Here is a 24920-nt window from a genome sequence, read left to right as displayed (position 1 = left end):
AACAACACAAGTGCCCAGATGGCAGAGGGAAGAGTGGCTAATATGGAATAAAGGCAGTGGACTGGAATGAGAAACTATTCTGAATAGTCACCAAGAAACTGCTCAGGCATTGTTATTTTTTATTTTTTGCTTTTTCTGGATTGCTTGTGCTGGCCAGAGGTGGAAGTTTTGGGAGTTGAGCAGGCTTCCCCTTCAGGCAAGCTTTCTTGTAAACATTTTTCTGAAAGGAGAAAAAAAAACACAACAAAAGCCTTTAAAATGCAGAGTAAATACATTTAAAGTATTTTAAACAAATTAGTCTCTCTTCTTACTTTGATATCAAAGAGAATATACACTAGAGTGTTAAGAGGAGATGTTTTAATTTCCACTTATTCTCCTTCACATCTTATTTCTGAGCAGATCCAGCCGAGAAAGGAAATATATTCACTTACAAGAAACATGCCACCTAAAGAACTCACTGCCACACCACGTGGGCAAAACCAAGCCATCAGCAGCTGGAGACAGCAAGAATGGCCTCTGCTACAAACACAAAAAGTATGTGGGATATGAAGGGACCTAAACATTATTTCTTTTCTACCCACAAATCAGTGATTCTAAACAGACCTTGACTGTAACAGTACTGAAAGGGAAGGTGAAGCCAATTACAGTGGCATCTAATATCTAGAATATATGTAGGCCTGGTGTCATATGGCAAAATCAAAATTATTTTATCTCAAAAACAGACAGAGTTCAGCAGTTCTTTCTGACCCAATCTGGAATGAGAACAAAAGCCTCCCTGCTTAGCTTCTGACAGCGAGTCAAGACAAGACCCTGGGACGCGCTCAGGAAGAAAGGAGCATGTGCTAAGTGGGACATGAATGAGGTATCCTCAAAAATTGCTTCCTGCTCTGAGTCCAGGAGAGGTTCAGATCACTGATTATCCTGACCTTGCCCTTCTTTAGGTGTTGGTTCTGGGACGACTTTGCCCCTTTTCTCCAGCTCACTCTCTAGCTCCTGGATTCTCTCCAGGGCTTCTTCCAGCTTCTTCTCAAAATCTTCAGATCTCTGCTCTGCATTCTGAGCACGGATTTCTGTTTCTCTGAAACAAAGAAGCAAAGATAATGCTGAAACTTGAAATCTAAGCAGGTGCTGGTAGAATACTTAAAAGAAAGATTTAGAAAGCTGAAATGTGCAGTGGAATTGAACAACTCTATAAAATACAGTTGTGGTTTCATAGAAGGGCATTGTAAGAGATGGAGACATCATTGCACAGCTATGCAAGCCTGCAAAGTGAATTCATTTTAAACTCAGCATTTGCTAACAAAGTGTTAAAAGTATCACATCTTTAGCTAACATCACAATCAACGGTTTGAGACAATCAGAAGAGAAAGAGACCCAAAACTAAGCTAACAGAGATGGCTGAAGCAGAGCCTAATCAGAAAGCAGAACAGATATAAATGGAACCCTGCCCTGTTTATCCCTCCAGCATAGAACCAGTACTCACATAAGCTGCACTTGCAGGTGTTCCAGCAGTGCCAGGGCTTCAAACTCTTTCTGAGAAAAGGGAGTTGACGACTTGCTGGCAGTCATCTCTCTCTGGTTGGAAAGAGCACAATCTTCCATAAATGAACATGAAACCAACAATGCTGCATTTCATCTAGAATATTGTTTGGCTGGACACTGCTGGTGTCTGTGTACATGGTCACGACACAGACAAGAGCTCAGTATCCATAAATCATGCAAAACCAGAGGTTAAGTCAAGCATTTTCTTTTGATTGGATCCAATCATGTATTGACATTAAAAATAGACTAAAATAACTTCCTGATTTGGACACAAATATCTCACTTGCACTTAGTCTTGGTTGCATGATTGCCCATGCATCACTGGGTTACAGATGTTGGAGATGGCTGTAGCCTGACCAGGAGTGAAGTAACTAACAACCAATGAAGAAAAGAACCAGGACTTTTATGGAGTCCCATTGAAAGACTCCTAATCTAAGCTTAGTAAGGTTACCATGATTTCCAGAGATTCATTTTTACTAACCAATCTAAGTCCATAAAGAAACACTCCTGAGTCTCTCACTATCACTGCACTACCTGCCTGCCTCTAAAGCATTGAGAGCAAGGCACACTTAACAATGCAGCATACTTAAGGAGTAGCAATATCCACTGACAGTTTGCTAAAGCTCCACAATTCACATACATCTGGGCTCTGCTCTGAAGGTCTGACTAGCTAGGAAGTGACTGGAGAAGGCAAACTGTATGACTTCTGAAGAGCAACTTTACAAACTGATGCCTTTAGCCTGGACTACTCTTCCAAAGAGTACAATCCCAAAGGTAAGTGGAAAAAAATAGAGACCCAGGAGGCACAGTTGGCCAAAAGCAACCTGAACTTCTTGCACTCCTACTGTTCTGAATATCCCTGAATCTCTTCTGTGTATTCAGCACCGTATTATTTTTACCAGGAAGTGCTGGCAACACTCAGTCTCTGATAATAGTCCTAGTTCAGACTACACACATCACCTGTGACTGGACCCAACTTCATGGTACAGGGCAGGAATGCACGAGCCATGTGGATGAACTGAGGCAGCAGAAATTGTGCTAATGAATATTTTGTAGTGGCAAGAAGAGAGATTGAGAACACCAGCACCTTTCACTCATGCAGCAGGTCCGATATAAACATTGAACAGTGTCTGACAACAAATAGACAGCTAAAACCCAGCTCCAAATCTCTGCCACGTGTGCTAAAAACATTAGTGTAGTGGAGATTCCTACCCCTGTAACTGAAATGATGTCTGACTTCAAGGATTTCAGGTGGATGTTGGAGTCTTGTCCTACATATCTGATCACGTCTGTAGTAGTTTCATCACCTTCACTCATATCATCTGTACCAGCACCTGGTTCCTCCTAAGAGAGAAAATGAACAAGAAATAGGAGAAATATCACTAGCTTAGTGACACTGTAGGTAAAAGGCCACGTTTCCCATCACGTGCACCAAGCAATAAAAAAATCCCAACTCTGCTGGAAAGTAGCATATTGCAGCTACTCCTGTCACCTGCATAAGGACGATTTTCTCCTTTACTGTTGATGTTTCTTTCTCTGTTATTTGTTTCTTTTCACTGTTGGCATCATCAGCTTTAAGCCCTTCTTGAGTTGAGGAAATGATAGTGTCCTTAAGTTTCAACTCCAATTCCTGTAACGCACCACAATAATTTGGTTAGTACCAGAAGTCCCTTTTGTCCATCCAAATAACCCAGGCAAAATGGCTGGTCTCTGACTTCCTCTTGCACACATTTAAACTTGGGCTTCATATATCTCATAAGCAGGACCCACTATGGTATATTTGCTTTTTATAGGCCATTGTATAAGGGGGAAAAAAAAAGGGCAACACATGGCCTACAGCAGTGGCAGTATACTGTAGTACTGCCATACTAGTCATAAGTACACAGTTACTCACGACAAATATCACTCTGCTTGAGGACTGAGTTGAGAGCTGATGCAAATAATTTGTGCATCATTTAGGAATAGGAAAACTATTTCCTTGTCATCTGAATTTAGGTTATGTATGACGTTACATCAATGCCAGGCCAGCCATCTATAAAACACGTAATTGTCACAGGCAGTGTCAGACACCCATTTCATATAAAGAATTGACTAGAAGTTCAGCCTGATTTGGGCAAGCCAACCAAAAGAATTCCAGCTTAAGTCCACGCCAAAGGATGAAGCGAAAGCTAGCAGGCACCATGCTGATCTGTTCTACCAGTGCAGTAATACCTCGTAGCTACAGGGAAGCTTCGGTTTTGCCTCAGTAATACCCTCACAAGAAGCACAGTGATTTTTAACCAGTTTACAGTCTTCATTCTTCAAAGCTTTAACTGCAGCTTTGAGTACATGGAGGTCTCCATACTGGATCTTCGCTCAAATTGAATCATAGCTGCTTGCTTTAGAAATTTTAAAGCAGATCTTCATTCAAACTGGTTCAACATAGAACAGCAAATGCAGTCAATATGTGTACCTCTGATCCAAAGAGGTTTCTCAGTTCTTCTAAATGCAGAAAGGAGACTGGAGTGCCTTTGATCTCTGAAAGGAGAAGGCTACACACTTGAATCCAATTACAGCACTCAGTCTGAGAAGACATAACAGAAAAAGAGGCATTATTGATTAAAAAAAAAAAATAATAATAAAATAAAAAATCTGTGATCATAATTATTCAGTCAGTTAAATAATTCCATCTGTCTTTATCTGTTCCAGGGACATGAATGGACCCTTCCATTCACACCTCACAGAGCAAATGGAAGACATTTCTCCAAGCTTCCAGATATGGTATCCATCACTGTCTAATTACTCAATTCCTTCAACAAGCTCCACCTCAGGCCAGCAGAGAAGGTCTCTGTCCCAGCCCATGTGGGGAGAAGTGAAGGAAAATCTGAAAGTTTACTTTTTCACTTGCAAAGCTAACATGGAACAGAAACTTTCCAGTCCCTGAAAAGAAGCTTCTTAAATTCCTTGTAAAAATCTCATCTGTTCTGTGCTCAGTGCAGTGTTAGGCTTTAAGAAGGGTCTACATCTCAGGTTCCTAAAACACAGACAAAGCTTAACTAAACACTGAAGATGACAATGGTAGCAATTACCAGAGGAAGAAACGTACACGCTATCACACTCCTTGCACTGCTTCAAATAAAGATGCCATCAACACACACTTTCAGTAAGAGCTCCAGTATAGAGTCAAGGAGACTAGGCTAGCTGACAGCAAAACACTTCAACAGAGTCTGTATAATGGTATATTGCACCAAACACCTCCAGAAACTCCCAAGCACTGCTCAAATCTCAATTTACATGGCTCTGACAAGCTTTAATGTAGAGATGAATCTGCTGCCATTCATACGGAATAAATCTAGCAGGATATCCTGAAATGAGATAAGGAAAGTGTTAAAACTGAGTCGTGTTCAGTTTTATCCACTTTCGTGGAGTCAGTAGGCAATTTGAGGGATCAGGAGTAGTAAGAATCTTCCTCCTTGAAAATCATCACATTTATTTTTCTCTACCTTTCACAAAGCAAATGCGGTCTCATCGAGGTACAGACCTAGACAGCTGGAAACATAGTGGCCTTTTACCTTGAGTTTATCCAGCTCCTCTAGCTCAAAATCAGCTTCTGCATCCTTCTGTGACCGTTTCTTCCGAACAATTGCGCTGACAATCTCACGGCAGCAGCTGCAAAGATGGAGAATGTTGTTGACACTGTAGGAGTGCCCTCAAATGCTTTCTGCCTTTCAGGCAGCATCCCATTGCTGTCAGCAAGATGTACAAGCTACCTATAGACTTCTGCACTAGAGAACAATTCTCACCTGCACCACTCACACAATGACCTCCCAGGCAGCTTGTTTGTGCCTGTACTGTACTAGCCCATAGAGGAAATAAGAACACAGATGCAGGCTTTGCTCCAGGTGACCTGGACTGCAGACTCACTGCCTGTACTGTTTTACATCCTCCAGAGGTGATGCTCAGAACAGTAGACAGAGCCCACAGAGTTACAGATGCGTGTTTTATAGCAGTACCAGGTATAAAGCAGATACTGTCATTCTCTTTAGATACACCTATCTTTCGAGGCTCCCTCCAAATTCCAGTAAGGACCATTTAGAACCTAGGAAAAGATCTAAGGAAAACCAAATTGATCAGATCTGCTGCCTCGAGGAATCTCTTGGCACACTACACATTTTTCTTTAATTAGCCTCCTTTAGTCCAAATTGAAAATCTCTGTTCATACCTGACTACAGAACCAGACAGTACACACATCTTGGCAATCAGCTTTTCTGCTTCTTCCTGTAGTTCCTGAGCACTCTGAAGACTGAGCTCCTTGCCCATCTCGAAGTCTGCCTCTTGCTGCTGGGGACACTCACAGGACAAGTGATCCGCTATCACATATTGCAGCAAATTCACCAGCCACAGGGTCAGGTTCCTGTGCAGTTCAGTCACCTGCACAAAACATCAGAGCAAATCTAAACCAGTAATAAGTGAACGATCTTATCAGGTAGTCTGAATTCAGTGCATTTCACTTAAGCCAATATTCTACCCTAACTCAAGCTGACCTAGTAACAGAAACATTGACCCGTATTTTTTTTCTCCCATATTCATTCCTATTACCAATAAATATTTTCCTGCTATGGACCTGTCTTTCTGCAAAGTATTTGTTCAGCAACATGAGCTCTTTATCAGCTACGGGGCATTGTTGTCCACATTCCAGCAGCAAACCAAAAATCACACATCGTGCTTGCAAAGCATTTAGAAGATACACTGTGAGAACCTCACTAGCACAAACACACACAAAAAAACATCAAAAACAGAGAGCTAGCAGCCAAAACAGTTCTCTGAACAGAAAATATCAACATTACTCCAGAGGGAAAGCTTGCTAAAGATTAGCAAAACATAATTCTGTTGATTCACTCTTTAGTGCACTATTTTTAGTAGTCTTGATATGTTCCCCTGGCTGGAAGACAGAAAGCCGCAACTCAAACAAGAAAGAAGGTGTTAAAGGAGAAGCAGGCATTCCTCTCAGCTGTGGTCTGTCCAGACAAAAATTGGAGGAAACAGTGAATCCTAAATACAGTGCTTTACTTGCTTCCACTTACTTCTTCATTAAGATGCGTGGTGCTCTTCTCAACCTCAGTATTCACGGACAAAATCCATTGTTGAATCCTCTTAAAAAATTCTCTAGGTACCACCCTTTAAAATAAATAATGCAGAGACAAAGTGACATCTAATGCACCACACCCAGGGATCTCCTGTCGCAAAGACACCTTTGTTCCCAGCTCAAGGAAAACAACATTTAGCACACCAGATGCTGGGGACACGACGCAAGCAGATTTATTGACACTGTGGTTGTGGGCAAGCTTGTCATTTGCAAATAATCTCTATCATATATGTTATGCATGTGCTCTGCAAATACTTTACTTCCTGATGATATTTGCCAAAGACAGAGCATGATGAGAAGAATGCCCCCACAAATCTGCCTGTAAATTAATCACAAATTGTAGCTTTTTTCTTCAAATGCCACGATCTCGAAACAGGTGGCACTCAGTGATGTTCCAGGAGTTATATTGTAGCCACCAACTGTCTCGAGATATTGCCAAATCAAAGCAAATGGCCAAATCACAGCAAATGAAAGGCAGCCACCAATCATTTTAACACTTCAGCTGATCACAGTTATCCCACTGCCAGTTTCTTGTGCCAGAGTCCCCACAAAACAACATTTTTCTTTTCTTATGCATGTAGTTTCATGTATAAGGCACAATTAACACCTTTGTCCTTACGGGAAATGCAATTCCATATCACTTTCAGCTTTATGCAACTGACTGGAGCCTATAATGCTCATTAATGCATCCACTTGGGCCAACCATGAAGGAATCATGTGATAAAATGCCTGCAGTTCAGTTTCATGCATGCCAGAACCTCGCGTTAGCTTTTGCGCCTTGAGTAACCAATCTTCCATGCTTCTCACCAAGACTGTCAAAAAACTGGCTGTGCCTGGAGGAGAAGAAAATACAAACCTTTAATTACGTTCTTTCAGCCAACAAAAACAAGGCTCAATTCAAAGACCTTTGCCAGGAGGGATGAACAGCCTACGTGAGATCTGGCTATACTTAGCACTAAGAACAAACTGTTTAGGAAGCACTGAATTAAAAGCAAGTTGGAAGAAAATCTGCTTGATGTGAAGCTGACTTTCTTTCTTGTCTTGACAGATTTGACTTGTTGCATAAAGAAATGTGATGGCTTAATAGGACTCTTACAAAACGCGCTGTAGCTCTCTTCAAAAGAGATACAACATACATAGATATTAAAAAATACTTGGATAAAACAGTAAATCACACGTTCATTCACTCATCTGGCATACGCTGATGGATATTCTTTGATTCCTGGCAGTATGCTTGAAATTAAGGTTGCTCCTGATGTCCAGTGTTTAGTCTTTAAATCCTGCTAAGGTCCTGGTCTTCATGACATCTTGTTTCAAAGATAGCACGTTACACATGTGGAGGTAATTACCATTTTTGAGACATTTTAATGACTCAGTTTCCCCACTGTACTGCTGTGGTATGTTAACTTCTACTCTGGATTATTTGTCATGCAATGAAGCAATGTTTAGATGTTCAGACTGGTAAGAAAGGAAAGAAGTTACCTCCAAAGGTTGGATGGTACCAGAACATACTGTGAAAGCCCCACAACTAGACAAATTTGCTTTGGGAAGACTGCCTTTATCTTATAGTCAGGTCTGCAGCAAAAGAGAAGAGCTAGCAGGATCTCAATGGAGAGGTCGCTCTGGTCCCAGTCACCAAGTTCAGAGTCAAAAACTTACCAAAAAAGGTATAACTTCAAGAAATGATCAAGGAAGAGCAAAGGCCTTAATGAAAATTTATAAATTTTAGTCTCATATGCCGTTGTTCTCTTTGCATCTTTATTCCTTGTCAACAAATACTGAACCTTTTGTATTTCTGTCACATGGTGCTTGAGATCAGGTAACCTGAACTTAGCAGATAATAAATATTTCAGGTAAATGAGTATCATTGCCTTACAGAACAAAATTACAATAATTACCATGTTTTCAGTATTTTTTCTCATCTATTTCTTATAGCCATTTTCTTTTTCACCTTTTTTTTTTAAACTGTAGCTGCAATGTAAAGAGATGGAATACCCTGTCTCTTCTCATAGGCAGAAGAGCAGAAATGAGTCCAAGCAATTCAAATACACTGCCTTGTATGGAGGAAGAGAATACCTTTACTGAGATCCAGTTCCCAAAACCTATGTTAAAATAAGCTAAACCTCCTTTTTCTGGACTTTACTGATAGAAGCAATTCTGTATCAGATGTCAGCACTATGCCACCTAAACCTTTGTTCAGACCACTAATAAATACAAAGACTTCTGACAGCCTGCTGTTAACTTTTTGCCATGATATCTGGCCAGTTACGTCCCTGCTTCTTTTTCCTTCTTTTACTTTTTAATGAGAACTGCTAGGAGTATTCACTTCTTTCAGCTGTCTTTTAGGTTGGACAGACTTAACAGTATACTGTCTCTTTTAGCAGAAATATACAACACAGCATAAAGCATAGGGTAACATTATGAAAGACTAAGATGACAGAATGAGAAGGAGCTCGGAAAACATGAGCAGCAGTTCTGGACACATATTCAGTTTAGTCTTCTAAAAGAAAAGAAGATGATTAAAAAAAAAAACCAGAGATGAAACAATTCTGAAGTCAGAAATGAGTCAAGGCCTAGGAGAGGCAAATGTTGAAAAAGTTGGTTACAAATGTTTGTTATCTTAAGCAGAATGTGATAATTTTATATCAGCAAGAAAAATATTTATTTGCATAATTTATTATCCGTATAAATCAATATCTAAATTTAGATAACTCTGTTTTAATGATAAGGTAATTAAAAAATATTACCCTCTGAAACAGTATTATCAGGTTAATGAACTCTAAAGTGACATTTTGCTTTAAAACTTAAACATCTATTCTTTTATTGTACATTTGCTTTCTTTTCCACACATAATTCACGCAATCACAAACTACACATGCTTAACACAGCTTAACACAGTTTATGTCTTATTTGTACTGCAATTTTCTTTGATTATATTGCATTGCATTTCAGATTCCAGATATTCTTTGTGCGATCAAGAGCCAAGTTTCTCAGAGTTCATACCTCCCATTTTTTGGTTGCTGAAATATACGTAGGGATCAGACATAGTCTTTGCAAAAAAAAATCAGAGCAGATTGTACTAACTGGTCCTTTATTACCTGCTACCTCCCTGGCATATCCTAAGAAAGACTGAACTGCAAAATTGGTTATTTCTTACCATTATTCCCACTTATCCTTATGTTATATTGCTGATAGAGTTCACGTGCACTTTGGTTTATTTCTTCCAGGGCAGTGAGCTGTGGAGGCAATGCTCCAGTTAAGTCCCGGTGTCGACTCAGCACCGTTTCTCCTAGCTCTGTCCAGTGTCCCTGTATCCTGGCAGCACTCCTGAGACTTTCAGTCTTGGCTAGATATGTCTCCCCTGCATACAGCTGCACATCTTCCTTCAGCATCTGAAAAAAAGCAACAGGCTTACTGTGTCCCCAAAAGTTGGACCACTCCTTGGCTGCAGTGGAAAGGTGGTAGAAATCAGGTAAGAGAATAACAAGGAATTCATGAGCATGTCATAGTAAGTACAATAAGTTGGAAACTTACTCCATGAAGCTGACAACTGTGAATGCTTCTACAGATTAATATAATCTGTCAGTCACCAGAACTGGCAGTCAGTGCTCAAGTGTGGGTAAGCCTAATGGCTGAGCTGCAGTATTGGGCAGTTGCAACTTTTCATGTGTAGATTCTTGGTTGAAGCTTCAGAACAAATGATGTCAGTTGATTTGTGATGGGCATAGATACTGACAGCAATTGGTCATTTGCTGAGCATATACCATTTAGTAGTATGTTCAACCTCCAGAAATCTTACATTTATTAAGAGCTTCATATCTTCTAAGATCTCATCCAATAGCTCTTCTTTCATCTGAAAAGAACTAAGCAGAAAAAAAGAAGGCATGAGAGCTGAGAGAAAAAAAAATCCTGTAGTGGTTTATGCAAAACCAAGGTCAAGATACAGTGTATGCATGCCAAGTTTGTGACACAAATTATAACTTGGAAAAAAAAAAAAGCCAAAAACACCAAGTCTTACTTAGCTGGCAAGGCTAAGTCACTCAACATAGTGCAAACACAACTGTAGTTAAGAAAATCAATTATTAACATACGAATGAAGTGTGGAAAATAACATCTTTTGTTAGTGCAGACAGTGCATTTCTGGATTTTGCACTTGCATTTGTCCTTTATTTAATATATCATGATGGACTAACAAAAAGTCTGCAAAATATACATTAATATACAAAAAGACCTTGCATTTGGAACCTCATGTGCCTTACAGTCTCATTTTGTATCTTTACTGCTCTATTGAAGCATCAATACAAGTGTCATGAGTGTTAAAATGAACCAAACTAAACAGAAGAATTCTGTCATGGCAATCATATCTGTAAAAAGAGAACTCTGGCTCCTAGCAGAAGGGTAAAATCCTTGCCCTAATGGAGTCAGCAGTAACCTCACCACTGCATTCAGCCACAAACATACAGCATCACTTTGGAGCTACCACTAAGGACCCAATTATCAAAATAAACATGTCAATCATAAAAGCAGAGCAGTGAGGGATATGAAAAATGAAGATTGTAACAAATCTCACTACATCTGAGTCAGGAATTCTGTGCATGCTTTGACTTGTGCCATGGGGCAAAGGGGAAATGACTACTACTCCCAGTCCCTCAGGGCCACTCACAAGTTACTGTGTTGGTACTGTAGCCACTTGTTGAGGTTTCTGAGCACAATTTGCAGTTTTTCCTTGCTGGACTCCTCCAAATGCTCTGTCTCTGCTCCAACATGACCTAATATTCCTTTGAACTGCTCGGTCTCCTCCTGTAGATCAGCAAGGTCTCTCAGATCCTGCAGCCATTGAAATGGCAAAAAAAAAGTTGTAACTGTTTTGATCTGAGTTGAAGGAATTCTCCCTTCAGTCTAGGTGTTTTGAGTTATATCTATATATATATATCAGAGATCTGGGAAACAACCCCTTTCATGCAGGACTAAGTTGGCTCACACTTCCCAGGTATTCCAGAAGCGAGCACTTGACTGTCTGCTGCTTGTATGCTACATAGAGACCATGCAACTATATACCTTCAAAGACAAAATTTCACTAACCTGGATCTGTTTGGTTTTATGGCGATGGAACAAGGAGAGGGAAGAATAACATGAAGAAGGAAAAGAAGAGGAAAAAGAAAAGCTTGAGGTAGAGGAAAGAGGATATGGAATAATGAGAAAGGGAACTGGAAAGACAATGAGTGAATTCAAGTTTTAATGCTTGTTCAAAACTAGATCAAGATTTAAAAGTTCTAGTAACAGCAGAAGTACTGAATGCTTTACTGAGCATCAGTGCTACATGCACCACACACACAAACACTTCCAACAGGTACCCATGGCAGACAAGTCCTACCTTTGAGGCCAGAAGGACTATGAAATGCTTGAGAACTTTGGTCAGAGCCTTCCCACTTATATGGAGCCTGCGAATCAATGTGAGTTGGTTTCTTTCTATTATCTGAAAGAAACGTTATTTTCACTGTTGTCTTTTGAGAGAAGGGACATCTGATAGTAACGTGAAGCTCTACCATCAATGAAATAGAGTGCAAGCAGACGAAGCCACTTACCTCAGAAATAAACTTCTTACCCACAAGGCAAACCAAGAAGGTAGGTCTGCTAATAAATTTGAAACTTTATCGAGGAAAAAGTAAAAGATCACAAACAAGAAAAACACACAAGCTAGGAAGCAGAGTTATCCAAGAATGCTATTTTGTGAAGCTTAAAGAATCTGGCTACAATATTCCAAGTTATGGGGAAGAAGGAAACTTTTCAGTCAAACTCATCTCCAACTGGAAATGTTCATTTCGTAGTTCTTCCTGCACAGAATCTGGAGGCCTGTACTAAAAATGCTGTGTGAATCAGCTGGAACAAACCAAACAAAACATGAAATACAACAGTCCTCAGAAAAGGAGGGCAAGAGACGGGTTAGCACCCAATTAGATTAAACACAAACATTCTTTGGAATGAAATTTGCTTTTGGAAAAGTCTGCCTGCTGTGATAGTCTATACCTTGCAGTGTATCACTGACCTCCCATACTTACCATCAGAGCAAGGTTACATGCAGCTGAGCTCCAGATGTCTCTCTCTTGAGCTACCACCAGAACCTGGTCTTCCAGCCTTCTCCTCTGTAACTCGTATAACTCTCGATACTGTTCCAAAAGGCTAGAAGGAAAAGACAATGAAGTTTGTCCATGCTTCTTATTCACATTTATTGCGTTCCTCCCAATTCCCAAGACATTTCATCTCCCTCTTTCCTTCCTTGATCACCTTCCACATAAGTGCGTGAATTCATGGTTCCTTTACCCTGAGCTGCTACAACACCACTGTGTTGATATCCTCCAGCCAGTATTCTTACAAATCTCTGTTGGATCTAGACTATCTGCTTTCTTCATGACACAAGATTCCTGTAAGTGAATCCCAAACGCCCAACACAAATCCGATACCAACCACCTCAATACTTAGGTTTTTTAGGTATCTGAAGATGTCTACAGCCCCATACGAGTTCCAAGCCGCAGGCTCTACTTGACTATGAGCTTACCAGCTATGACTGTAGGGTGAAGAGGATGGCAGCACCTGAGCAACAAATGCAACTTCTGTGATTTAAAACTAGAAGAATTTTAGACAGCTTCTTGTCCCTTTGAGGAGTTCAGGGCTTATAGAAAAATGACAGTATTTGTCACAAAGAGCCAAGCTCTCTTCCTCAGAAGGAAATCTGTCCTTCTTCCCAAGCCAGGAGAATGATACCAGCACGCTGCAGAGATCTCCCAACCTTAGCTTTGAAAGCAACTTACTTTGCATTTGCCTCTGCCTCTTGCATGGCTGCAGCTAGCTCCTTTTGAACTTTTTCTGCTTCTTTGGTCACCTTGCAGTCATGTTCTCGTACCTCATGTAGTTCGCTGAAACAGCAAGGAACAGCCTAAATAAACTTAGCCCAGCCCAGTCTCTGCTCTGCTAAACACAGACTGCTCTCACCATACACAGACAGCTCTCTATAGAGTTGAAAAGCATTTTGAAGACCTCTTATTCCTGCACACGCAGATTGCTCCCACAATCCCCTTCAGTGCAAAGTGTAAAGGAAAGCAGGTGGTTTAACCCTTATTCTGTGCTTCCATGCTGCACAGCTGACAGTAAAAACAGACTAATGGTGTGAGGAGGCTAAAGCGCAGTCCCTGTAGCTCTGGCTCAAATAAGAAAAATAATTGCCTGCTCCTGTGGAAGGAAGATTTGAAAACTAACAAAACCCGTATGCTAAGCTTAGTGCATTGAGATAATTTTTTAGGATGAGGAAGGATTCAGACCTGGCCAGCTGTGCAACACACTCCTTAAAATAGAGTAGTTCTTCTGTAATATGTCTGTCAACCAGTTGCTGAGCCATCATTTTTTTGTAGAGTGTCTTCATCTGCTGAGGAATACGCTCCAGGAGATCCACATACCTCTGTCTTCAGTAAAAATAATAAAAATAGAAATTTAAAAATAGAAATTTTCCTGAAAGTGAAGATCTGAAAACCATTCCTTTCACTGCACAAGAGCGCATCTAGAGGGCAATCTTCTGACTGTTCGGACTTGGGATTTAAAAAACTCTGGAACAATGTAATTGCTACAAATACTGGTAATCAATGTGTGAGGTGGAAAAAGAGCAGAGGAACCCCAGCTGTGAGAGTAGTTCCAGCTATTCCACATGTGAAAAGTTCCATTAAATGTCACACCCATAAGGTGCCCGCATTGTCAAGTGTTGTGTCAAGGGTTCAAACTCCTGGTTATGTAACAGTGGTCCATTAGTACTGGTTGTTAACTAGGCAGGGCAATCCTATTTCACTTCTGGCATCAGACCCCGTGCCAGTGACATTGTGACAGGCTAGCTTTGTTGGGCAGTGACATTAAGAAAGATCTGCAATCTGCAAAGATCTAGCTAATGCTGCTCCTGAGAGGATACTGCCACAAATCAAGAGGGGGATTAAGGGTGCTTGGCAAATGATGACCTGAGTTTAGAAAGCAGCTGTCCTCTCTCCTTGCAGTCCACGCTGACCTGCCGAATCATCTCATGGAAAACTACATTGTAGATGTTCTGCTCTGCCTTCATCAGCTCCAGCATGTTGTGCAGCTGGCAAAACAGACGAGACAAACACCAGCCTTGCAGAGACTGGCAAATCTCCGTCATCAACTGAGACTGGCACAGCACACTAAATTCTTCTGAACCTAATTTCCCTCTTGAAGAGGTAATGGGGAAGGGGAAGAGAAAGAGCCAACCTGCACACATTCACAGGTTCTTTTTCAAATTTGTTTTGGCTCTGTCCTCCCATTAACATCTGTGGGAGCTTTTCTGCTGACTCCAGCAGGAGTTGATATTGAAGCAGTGCTATACATTTTTCAAAAATCCTGCTTTGTCCATTTAAACCCTCCCCATTACTGTGCAAAAATAATAAAAAGTAAGCCCAAGCAAAGTATAGAGATTTTTTGGCAAATGAAAGCTTCTAAAGATCCATTTTTAAACACAGCAGCCTGTCTGCTAATGAGGAGATGAGATAGCCACTGCTTTATTTCCTCCATAGTAATGCCAAATGATTCCTTTCTGGCATTTTTGCAGCTGCTTGTTCTTCAAGGATCAGACAAAGACAACCAGAAGCTCAAGAGAGCGATCTCTCACCTATGACAGCACCTACAGACAGATGGCCTGGGCAAAAAGTAACTGCTTGGAGGCATCTTAAACACAACTGAGACAAACACTAGGGAAAATGATATTATTTTTCTGGGTATGAGTGAGTTATCCACCTGTGAAGGTCCTGTTACTCCAATCAGCTCATCTACTCCAGCTTTTTCCAACATGCTGTCCATTGCCTCCATCAGCTGTATGACCTCTAACCTCCCAGAAGGTTTCCTGACAGACCAGAAAGAGACACATCATTATTCTACACAGTATTCTATGGTATTTTCCCACAAAATGGAATTCAAACTGTGGCGTGATGCTTTGGTTTGGTTTTTTCCCCAGTAAAAACTTGATTCAGGGTACGTACATGGACGGGAACAGATGTAGTCTCTTTTCACTGTCTTCAAGCAGAGTTGTGTACTTACTAAAAAAAAAAAAAAGAAAAAGATAAAAGCTGAATTATAAAACAGCCCTTCCAGTGCTAAGGAATCCTGCACTTTAATTCAATCTCTATGTCCCACATACAGTAAGATAGGGAAAGAAGTGTGGGGTTGTTCTCAGTGGGAGCATCCAGAGCCTGAAGTCTGACCTCTTGCAGCTGTTCATGCAACTGATACACCAACAGAAGCTCCTCCTTGCCACCAAAATCTTGTAGGAACACTGGAGGTACCCAGCAGCACTTTGGAGTAAAGCTTTGTAAATGAGATTCTAAACTTACAGCCTGAAAAACTGAAGATCCCAAGCAAACAAACAAACCCACACCAGAATGGTCAGCTCCAAGAGTTAGCAGGCCTGTAGAGCTCCAGTGAGAATAGAAACTACCCTGGATCTGCCCTGTGTTGCCCAGAAAGCAATTCTAGAGGCTAGTTAGAAAAACAAGACTAATCAAAACTACAAAAACAAAAAAACAAAAAAACAAAAAAAACAAGTTGCAACTTTCAAAAGTTTCCTCAAGAGATCAAAAGAGACTTCAGCTTCTACATTCATGTTCAAATAGGGAAACATTTAGTAGTAATAGCCTACAGAAAATTCTCCTTTACCCTTCCTCAAGCAGTAGAGGCAAAGCAAAGGTGGCTCACATTGCTCTGGCTGGCTGAATGCAGCCTTACCATTAGTGTGGGATTTGTAAAGCCACCTTTTCTTTTCTTTTTTTATACACTCTCCTCAATTGAAAGAAGTTCATTTTTCCAGCGTTCTCAGCCTATTAGCATTTTACCCCTCCATTCTGAACAGCAGAAGCTCTACAACTTGAAGGCAAATCCTGGTCAATCAGAAAGCACTTACTCATCAAAGTACTTCAAGGGCAAAACTCCCTGCTTTCTCACGATGTGAAATTCCTCGGGAACCAGATTATCTGCTAGGGTTGCTTGCTAGGGATAGAAAAGAGAAAGCATTAAACATCAGCATAGAAGATAGCATGCAAATTCCCAGTTCCTTGCCAGAGATGGTGCAGTTTTGGCCACGCAAAAGAGAGCAAAGAGAGCAAAGCTCACAGAGTGACTTTTCGTGGTGCTTTTCTCTTTCCCGCTCTACGTAATTGGAGCACAACAGAAACAATCCACATTTGGAAAAAGATTAAAATAATTAATGCTGAACTGTGGCAGGGAGCTGGGATGCTGTGAACTGAAGGGAGAACTGATGGCTTTTAGGATCAGGGTAAGACACTAAAATCATTTTGGCTCAGTAACCAAACAAAGCCACAACCCATGGCAACACTGGAGGTGTACATGAAGAATTCCCTTCTCCCACTTAATGATGTACACAGAAACATAAATGAGGAGCAGCACTCACAGGAGTACTTGAGACTGTACCACTGCTTTGTTCCTGAGGACTCTGAGAAAAAGAGCTTTTGAGGGCCACTGTTTTATCTTCTTGGATCATCACATCACACAAATAAGAGACATCCCTGAAACAAAGGGAAAGAGCTGTACACTGACCCAGAACACAGGCAACCTACCTTTCTCTTGCTACTGGCCTCTTCCAGGCCAAAAAAGACTGATAAGATAATGCTTGTTTGGCAGATTAATCTGTTTGGCAGATTAATTTTTGGCCTATCACTGGCCAAAAAACTGCTTTTCATGCCTGTTGTCAATGCCTTGTCACGTACATAGCTGCAAACTGTAGAGGAGCAAGGCATTTTTCAATTCCTAGTGCTATTTAAGCAACGCTTATTTGCAAAGAAGTGTAAAGCTATTCCCTGATAAACCCATTAAAGCCAGAAAAGCTTCTTTTCCTAATCCTGGATCAGAGTATGCCAGTGAGCCTGGGATCGGTTGGAAGAATGCTTCCAAAGAGAGATCACGTAGCAGCAACTCTTTATTTATTATTCCTGAAACATCGTTCCCTTGAATTTCACCCAAGTAAGCTCAGTTGGGATAACTGGTCCATTCGTCCAGTCTCGTTAGGCAGCGCAGACACTCACCACTAGAAAAACCAATGGAAAGACCTATCTGCATTTGTAGTGCTAACGTCTTCCCATCACAGTCAACTCCTTATCCCTTCTTTACTTACCTTCCAGCACCTGTCAAGCTGACAGGGTGGTCTGTCAAGTGTCTGAACTTGCTCCGACGATTAGGATAATGCCAAAGCCGATCGGGGGTTCGCAAGCAGCCCTGCAGACAAAGCACACGTGGCTGTCACTTCTTAGCCAGAAATGTGCTAAGGAGTGGGAGAGGTCAAAACGACTGTCTAAACAAGCTCCATGTAATTATTTCTGACTTAGGGCTAAAGAAATCAGCATGCACAAAACAGTTGCTACAAGGGGTTCACAGCAACACATAGGTACAAGCACGTTTACCATTTTACAGGCATTGTAAGACTATGCTTTGGATCCACATCAAATGGCACGGTCAGAAAAGTAACGTTACACAAGATCAGTTTGTCCAAGAAGGTTGGCACCCTTCTTTTTCACCAACAGAATGAAAACATGTCCCTAAGAAAGAGTCAATTCTGGATAATAAAAAACCAAAGATGGAAACGCTTACCCTGAAGCTCACTCTGTTTTTTGTTTTTTGGTGGGACTGTAAGTAGTCTGGGCTGCCAAGAGAACTGCTAGCACAGGTCAGGGCTTGGAAAATCTCTTCTGGAACGAAACTGTACTCTGGGGAGGAAGAAACAGGCCTGACGTGGTCCAGCATCCTCGATGTACCCCTTAACAAAGGGATCTCTGGAAAGCAATGTGTCAGAACTCACTTATTCTACTGATAAAACAGAGGGCTGAGAAGAACTGTGAGAAGTTGCCCACTCCTTTACCCCAAAGCAGGAACAACTCTCTCAAACACAGGCAGCTAATCCCATTTCTAGCAGCTGCTGAATCTTTGGCAAAGCCTATAACAAGTTACCTTCAAACTGTGAGGGACAGTGGCACTAAATACACAACCTTGCCAAGCTGTCAGGTATGCAAACACCAAGGGATGCTACAAGCAACTGAAGTTATTTACGTAAATCCATTACCTTTCTTAAGGATTTCTACCAGTTGACTTTCTACAAAAACATTGACACCCTGCAATACTAGCAATTGCCTAAACAAAGGCAAAGCTTAGAACTCCCCCAGACAAGCATCCTGTTGTGAAAAGGAACCCAAAGGACACCATCCTCTGCCCCATCTCCAACTCCAGCCCTACCTGAATGGTCCTTGCTGACAGATTCCATGCACAAGGAATTGCTCATTTTTCTTCCAACTGCCTTCAGTCCAGGAACTGGCATTCCGTTGGTGGGCATGGTGAAGAGATGCTTGGATTTTTTTTAATTCTCACCCAAGGAAGTTTTCAGTAATGAGCAATCTAGAAACAGAGTCAAACCCACCTTTGTACTTCACAGGGTTAATATTTTTTTGTGTTATTAATTAACAGGGGAAAAAAATTAAAAACATCTGACACCAGGTAGCTCAGCTGGGAAGAAGCACCTGATGCTTTAGTTCCAGGGAGGAATACCCAACAAGAAGCTCTTATTGGCTCTACAGAGGGCAAAGCCTGAAGGACCACCATACTCATTATCTACTTAAACCCATAAAAATACATTTAATAACTGACATGGCATCAACTTGATTCACAGATGTAGAAAAGTCAAAGGTGTTTAAGTCAAATACAACTTCTGCAATTTATTAACATTTAGCATCACAAAATGATAGCTCAGTGCACTTAATGAAACCATCACAAGAGTTCTGTTCTCCAAATGCTACGTGCACGAGAGTGCTTGATTTTATCATTTGCAAATGGGGTTAACTGCTACTTTTACACATCTAACAACTGAACCAGAGACTTAATTGTAACTGAATTTCTCCATTAACATTACTGCCTTTCCTTCTTGCTTGCCAATGAAAAAAAGCTTATTGCTATGAATTTCATAGCCCCCAGGGACCCTCACATGAAGCCTACCCTTGCCAATACACATTGTTCTTCATAAATACTTTCTGACCTCCTTATCAGCTATATCCTTTTGTACTGAGGTTTCCAGATAGGTTAACAGCATTTCATTGACTGCACAGAAATGTGTTCATGCACATACGTGTAACCAAAAAAAAAAAACAGGGTAAAACTTCTGATAGGTGAATACATTGCAGTGGTTTCCTCCCACTCTCCGCTCCTCTTTAAAACCAGTGCTTGGCAGTACACTCTATTCTCACCACAAAGGATAGGAAGATTGATTAATGGTGCTGTTCTGTCGCTGCTACAGCTTAAGGACATAGAAAAGACTTGACTTCAGGCATGTGGTGCACAGCTGGAAAATAGCACATTAAGTTCCTGGCACACAAACCCATCTCAGGCCCAAAGCAAAGGCAGAAATCACCAACACGATGTACATTTTGGTACTTGTTCTGATTTAATACAGGTTAAGTTGGGAGAGGCTAGAAACTCTGGTCTGTTCCAAGAGCTACAGGCCCTTTCCCTGTGCTCCTTTGCACCTCTTCCTCAGCTCCAAGACCATTCCTTCCCTCCTCTAGCAGAGGGGCTGGACTGGGACTGCCTGGAGCCAGGCACATTGTTTCTAGCCACCCCACAGCCATCATCATGCAGCCTCTGCTGCACACCAGCAGCTCCCAAACCTCCCAAGTATTCCAGCTCCCACGCTGCACAGGGAGCAGCAGAGCCCTCCATACCTGCCAGCTATTACCAGCCAGGCAGCTCCTCACTGACTCCGTCACTATGGAAACAGAGCATTGCCATCCCTGCATTCTGGAAGCAGCCTCTCACAGCAGTTCCCCTCCCAGAGGAACAACCCCACAGTGACCCTGCCCCAAGCCCAGTCCTACTCCCCTTCCCCTTCTTCTTCTGCCACCCTCATCCCAAACTAATCCAGAGCCTTGGGAAAGAAACAGGCCGAGACAGTTTTGGTTTTTTTTTCTCCTCTAATAGGAAAATATATTTCAACTGCTGTAATACAGTAGATTATAAACGGCTCCTCTGCATGACAGAACACAGTACAGGTTGCATATACGTGGGACTGCTGGTATCAGGGGCCAGCAGGTGACTGCTGTGCAGTCCTCTTCTTGCACGCCTCTTCCCTGCCACACCGCTGCTGGATGAAGAGACAGCAATGGCTTCTTCACCCTAGAAGGGGGAGCTGGCCTGGCTGCAAGCACCAGAAAGGACAAGGGTGAGCTCAGCTGGGTCAGAGGCACAGCACAGAGCTGCTTCACAAACCCGACACCGTAGAGCATGTGGGCCTGCTCCTGGCTCACACACAGGACTGCCATCCTTCCAGCCCAACTACATTCAAAAGGTGGGATTTCAAACAGCTCAGCTGTCCATTGGCAGGTGGACTGATTCATGTCAGTACCATTTTATATTTAAAAATACATTAGGATCTCCCCCCTCCCACCACAGCATGTACCACATGCCTTATTTGGGTGGCAGTCACAGGATAACATACAGTTAACAGCTCAAACGTGAGGCTGCTTCACTTTGAAAGGCAGAAAGCAAAAACATCCTAACAGAAAGGACGTACAAGGCGTGAAGACTGCACAGATTCAGTTTTCCTGAGAACTAACCATTATCTGCATGATAATGGGATAGATTTTGGATATATTTCACAACATTAACACTGATTTTTGTGATGTTGAACAATGAGCTGCAGCTGTTCTGGCTGCCATTCCAAAGCTGGACGCTTCCCACCTTAAAACTTTCAAAGAGTTACTATGGAAGCAAGCTTTATAATTCTTGTGTTGGAAAGAATCACAGAAAACAGCATATACCATTAGAAACTTGAAAAGGGCAGGTTATAAACCTTAACATTCACTTACTTGACCAGAACACCACACTGCTAGCTCTGGTACTCATGGTCTAAGTAAGCTCTTTTCAAGCAAACAAACATACTATAACAGACTAATTAAACAAAGGACTCAGTATTCTCCCCTCCAGAAAAACGAATGTAAGCCTGTATTCAAAGCAATTTTAAAAACCCTATGAAATTGAAAATAATTCCCTGACAGCACAGTTGTGAGATGCCTTGATCTACAAGGCTGAAAACCTTAACCTGTCAAAAATCTTCAGACCCCTGCCAACAGCTGAGCACCCCATCCTGGTTGCCTTTTGCTTGCCAGATGCTCGAACCACCAATGTTTCCAACACCAAGGATGCTGACCCAGAAAATGCTGATATTGTTCATTAGGGATATGACACAGTGCCAGCTGCAAGGGCAACACTACAACTTGGCACAAAGTGCCAGGACTTTATTTCTTTTCAGAACACTGAGATAGTAGCAAGACCTGACACAGGCATCAAGAAGAAAAAAATGAGTTCCAAAACCATCACACCCTGTTTGAGTACAATCATATCTGTATATAAGTGTTTCAAGCACCAGCTCTGAAGTACTAAACTGAATTTTACCCTGTGTTAAGCAAGTGATAGAGCTGTTTGGCCAAAGGGTTTACTTGCTTTTGTTCATGCTTCCCTTGTTTTTTAAAGAAGAAAGCTGGATTTGAGAGTGACTGTTCAGTTCTTCCAGCACTTCTATCCCTTCCTCTAAGCAGAAAGGGAAAGAAAGACTTAGGATTATTCAGGCTGAACAAGATAAGAGTAATGTATTTCATTCCTGGGATTTTGTATACTAATACTGCCAAGTTTGGTTACACACATGAACTCCTTCCTCTGAAGCCAACCCAACTGTTTCAGACAAAGTTCTGGTAGGAGATGTTTTTAGATGAGAACAACACATGCAAGCCTGCAATTTGGCAAATTTGACTTGACAGCATCCCTTCTGAAGCACAGCATTTCCTCTTATAGGCATTTCAAAAGTTGGAAGAGTAAGTAGTGCCCAGCTCTCATGAATTTACTTTTGACTCAGGTTAATAAAGAGAAGCCCAAAAAACGTTTAAGTGGGAGACAGGTCCACGAGTCCATAACTTCTGGTATCTAATACCTGGGCTGTAGGTTAGTAAGGAAAAGCTGTTGCTGAGAAGTGGCAATTAAGAACATTTGAGTAATTAAGAGAACCCCCATGACCAAAGTCAAGGTGACAACAGTTAAAGAAACTAGCAGGTTACCTTCCTTCTCCAATAATGGAAGCTACGACTTCAGGAAAACTGAACAGATATGCACCCAAACCCAATTTAAGTTCCTTTCTGTGCTTAACATCTGACAGTGCAAGGAAGCTGAAGGGGCTCTGCCTAATTCAGACAGAATAGCTGCTGTTATAAATACATACTGAAAGACCAAATTCACTGCGCTTCTTTTAGCAGTGTCTATGGGAAGATGTCCTCCCTCTTCAGAAGTAGGAGAGCAATATGTAGAAAACTTATTTTCAGCTGAAAAAAAATCTCACTGACGAGGGCAGACACAGGCAGATGCAAAAGCAGCTCTGACTCCAACTGCTGGGTCAACCCTAATTCCCCACTGACAGTGATAGAGACTGCTACAGTACCTGTTGGCAAGGGGCACCATGACATGCTGCTAAAGAACCCAACACAGACATCTCAAATGAGAATGCACTATGTACCTGTAAAGTCAACCACATTTTCTTACAGTTCAGTCATAGTATTTCAAATCTTTCTCACTACAGAAAGCCTTAATTTGTATACCTTAAAGCATCTGCCAAATTAAAAGAAAAAGCTCTTTTATGTAAATTGTGTTAAAAAATTATCTGTGATTATCTGTGAGCAACAGAAAGGAAGAGCTACAAGAAATCTATTCCTCAAGTCACAAGGGCTTTCAGAAGACAAAAAAGCTGTAAAGTCAGTTACAAACTTAACAAACATAGAGAAAACCGAGGTTTTCCATTTAAAAAGACAAACTGCACATACTGTGCCTTGCTTCTGAAGAGAGAAAGAGCTGATTCTCCAACACAGCCACACAAAAAAATACCCTCTTCCCCTGCCCATTTGAAATCCCTAGGCAGCCATTGTACATAGAATGCAGTTCAAAGCCATCCAGGAATGCTTTGGCTATTTTCACAGCAAGGAGGCAAATAACTTGTTGCTCCGTCACTTGTCCGTGGCATAGCAACGGACAAGATCACAAAGAATAGAAGTTCTGTAGACATCCCATTACCAAAAAGGAGAAAAAAACTGCAAAGGGGTGACCGAGGAAGATGGACGGAAGCCAACCATGAGCTACTAGCAAATCTGACTGGACGACTGCCCAGAAGAGCAGCCTTGGGGGACCCCAGGACGAGTAGGATTCCAGTAGACTGCACCTTCAGCATAACGTTTCACTGGCATGGAAATGGCTCAAAGGGGGGCAGCACATGACAGATGCTGCCTATGAAGCCTGGTGCAATCCAGTTCAACTGGGTTGCTTCAGTACTGTTTTTAAAAGATACAGTTTCTCCCAAATAATCAGGAGGCAAAAATTCCCTTAGAAAAAGTCCGCAGTGAATTAGTCAATGGTCCAAATACGTGGAGGAAACTCTGTTCTTCTGTGATGGCGTGGCCAGAGCATACAAGCTCTTACATCTGCATGTGACACGACCACGAGCGAGGCTTTAAGTAGTCCAGGAACACAGGCTGCAAAACACAGAGAGGCAGTGTGTTAGTCACAGGCAAACAGCACCAGCTGTGGTGTGGTCTGCTGAAGTCAAATTTCCCCAACAAGAAAGGTCAAACCACATTTCCACACCTCAGACTCTATTCTTATCTCTGAAAGGCACAGGTTTAGCTGCAGACATGACAAGCTCCTTGCCCACCTCCCACCCTATACAGTATTTATCCACAGTTCTGATGCATCTGCTATAGTAGCATATTGTCTCATGGAGTCCACAATTTATGATAGTAAACACTTAAATGAGACTCAAACTTAAAATTGAGTTTGTCTGAGCATACCTTTGATTAAAATTGAAATCAACTAGCAGAGTAAAATGTTTCATGTGGAAGATGACTCTAATACCATGAAAGCGTCAGAGTAAGTAAAGGTAAAAAAAAAAAAGAACTACAGAAACATCTGATAAGAGCTAAGCAATTTTTATTGTCACCCACTCTAGCCTAGGAGGAGCACAACAGGCTCAGTTTTTGCAGACCTAGAAAAATTTCCCGTGACCTCAATGGCCAAGTGCTATAGTTACACTCACATGGCATGAGTGGTCTAGTTTACATGCAAGTAGTAGCTGATGTTTTCTCAGATGTGAGAAAAATGGTCACAGTTTCAAGAAGTGAAATAC

General features: G+C 41.5%; 2 protein-coding genes across 5 annotated transcripts in view; both read right to left on the bottom strand.

Annotated features, from left to right (window-relative positions):
- Window positions 1-113: 113 nt before the first annotated feature.
- On the bottom strand, window positions 114-18466 carry AXDND1 (axonemal dynein light chain domain containing 1). Its single transcript, XM_042819423.1, has 24 exons — window positions 18314-18466; window positions 17841-17941; window positions 17121-17235; window positions 16614-16699; window positions 15697-15753; window positions 15455-15560; window positions 14665-14786; window positions 13984-14124; window positions 13477-13581; window positions 12727-12847; window positions 12042-12143; window positions 11331-11494; window positions 10467-10530; window positions 9825-10059; window positions 7287-7500; window positions 6606-6699; window positions 5744-5952; window positions 5094-5190; window positions 3995-4105; window positions 3035-3172; window positions 2755-2886; window positions 1484-1575; window positions 927-1078; window positions 114-220 (listed from the first exon to the last, which is right to left on the bottom strand). The coding sequence occupies exons 1-24, from the start codon at window positions 18464-18466 to the stop codon at window positions 120-122; spliced, it is 3012 nt and encodes a 1003-aa protein (XP_042675357.1). The 3' UTR covers window positions 114-119.
- A 942-nt stretch (window positions 18467-19408) lies between these two features.
- Window positions 19409-24920, bottom strand: part of SOAT1 (sterol O-acyltransferase 1) — a 28786-nt gene continuing 23274 nt past the window's right edge. For all 4 annotated transcript variants that reach the window (XM_042819618.1, XM_042819620.1, XM_042819617.1 and 1 more), the window contains exon 16: window positions 19409-24270. In XM_042819618.1, coding sequence (XP_042675552.1) covers window positions 24214-24270 — 57 coding nt within the window. In that variant the 3' untranslated portion in view covers window positions 19409-24213. The remainder of the gene's footprint in view (window positions 24271-24920) is intronic.

Source organism: Centrocercus urophasianus, unplaced genomic scaffold (genome assembly GCF_019232065.1).
Source record: "Centrocercus urophasianus isolate 14NV4802_14NV808 unplaced genomic scaffold, USGS_Curo_1.0 seq_18, whole genome shotgun sequence".
In the NCBI taxonomy this organism is placed as follows: Eukaryota; Metazoa; Chordata; class Aves; order Galliformes; family Phasianidae; genus Centrocercus; species Centrocercus urophasianus.
The sequence above is the reverse complement of the archived record's forward strand: the minus strand, read 5'-3'. Positions and strand labels throughout refer to the sequence as shown.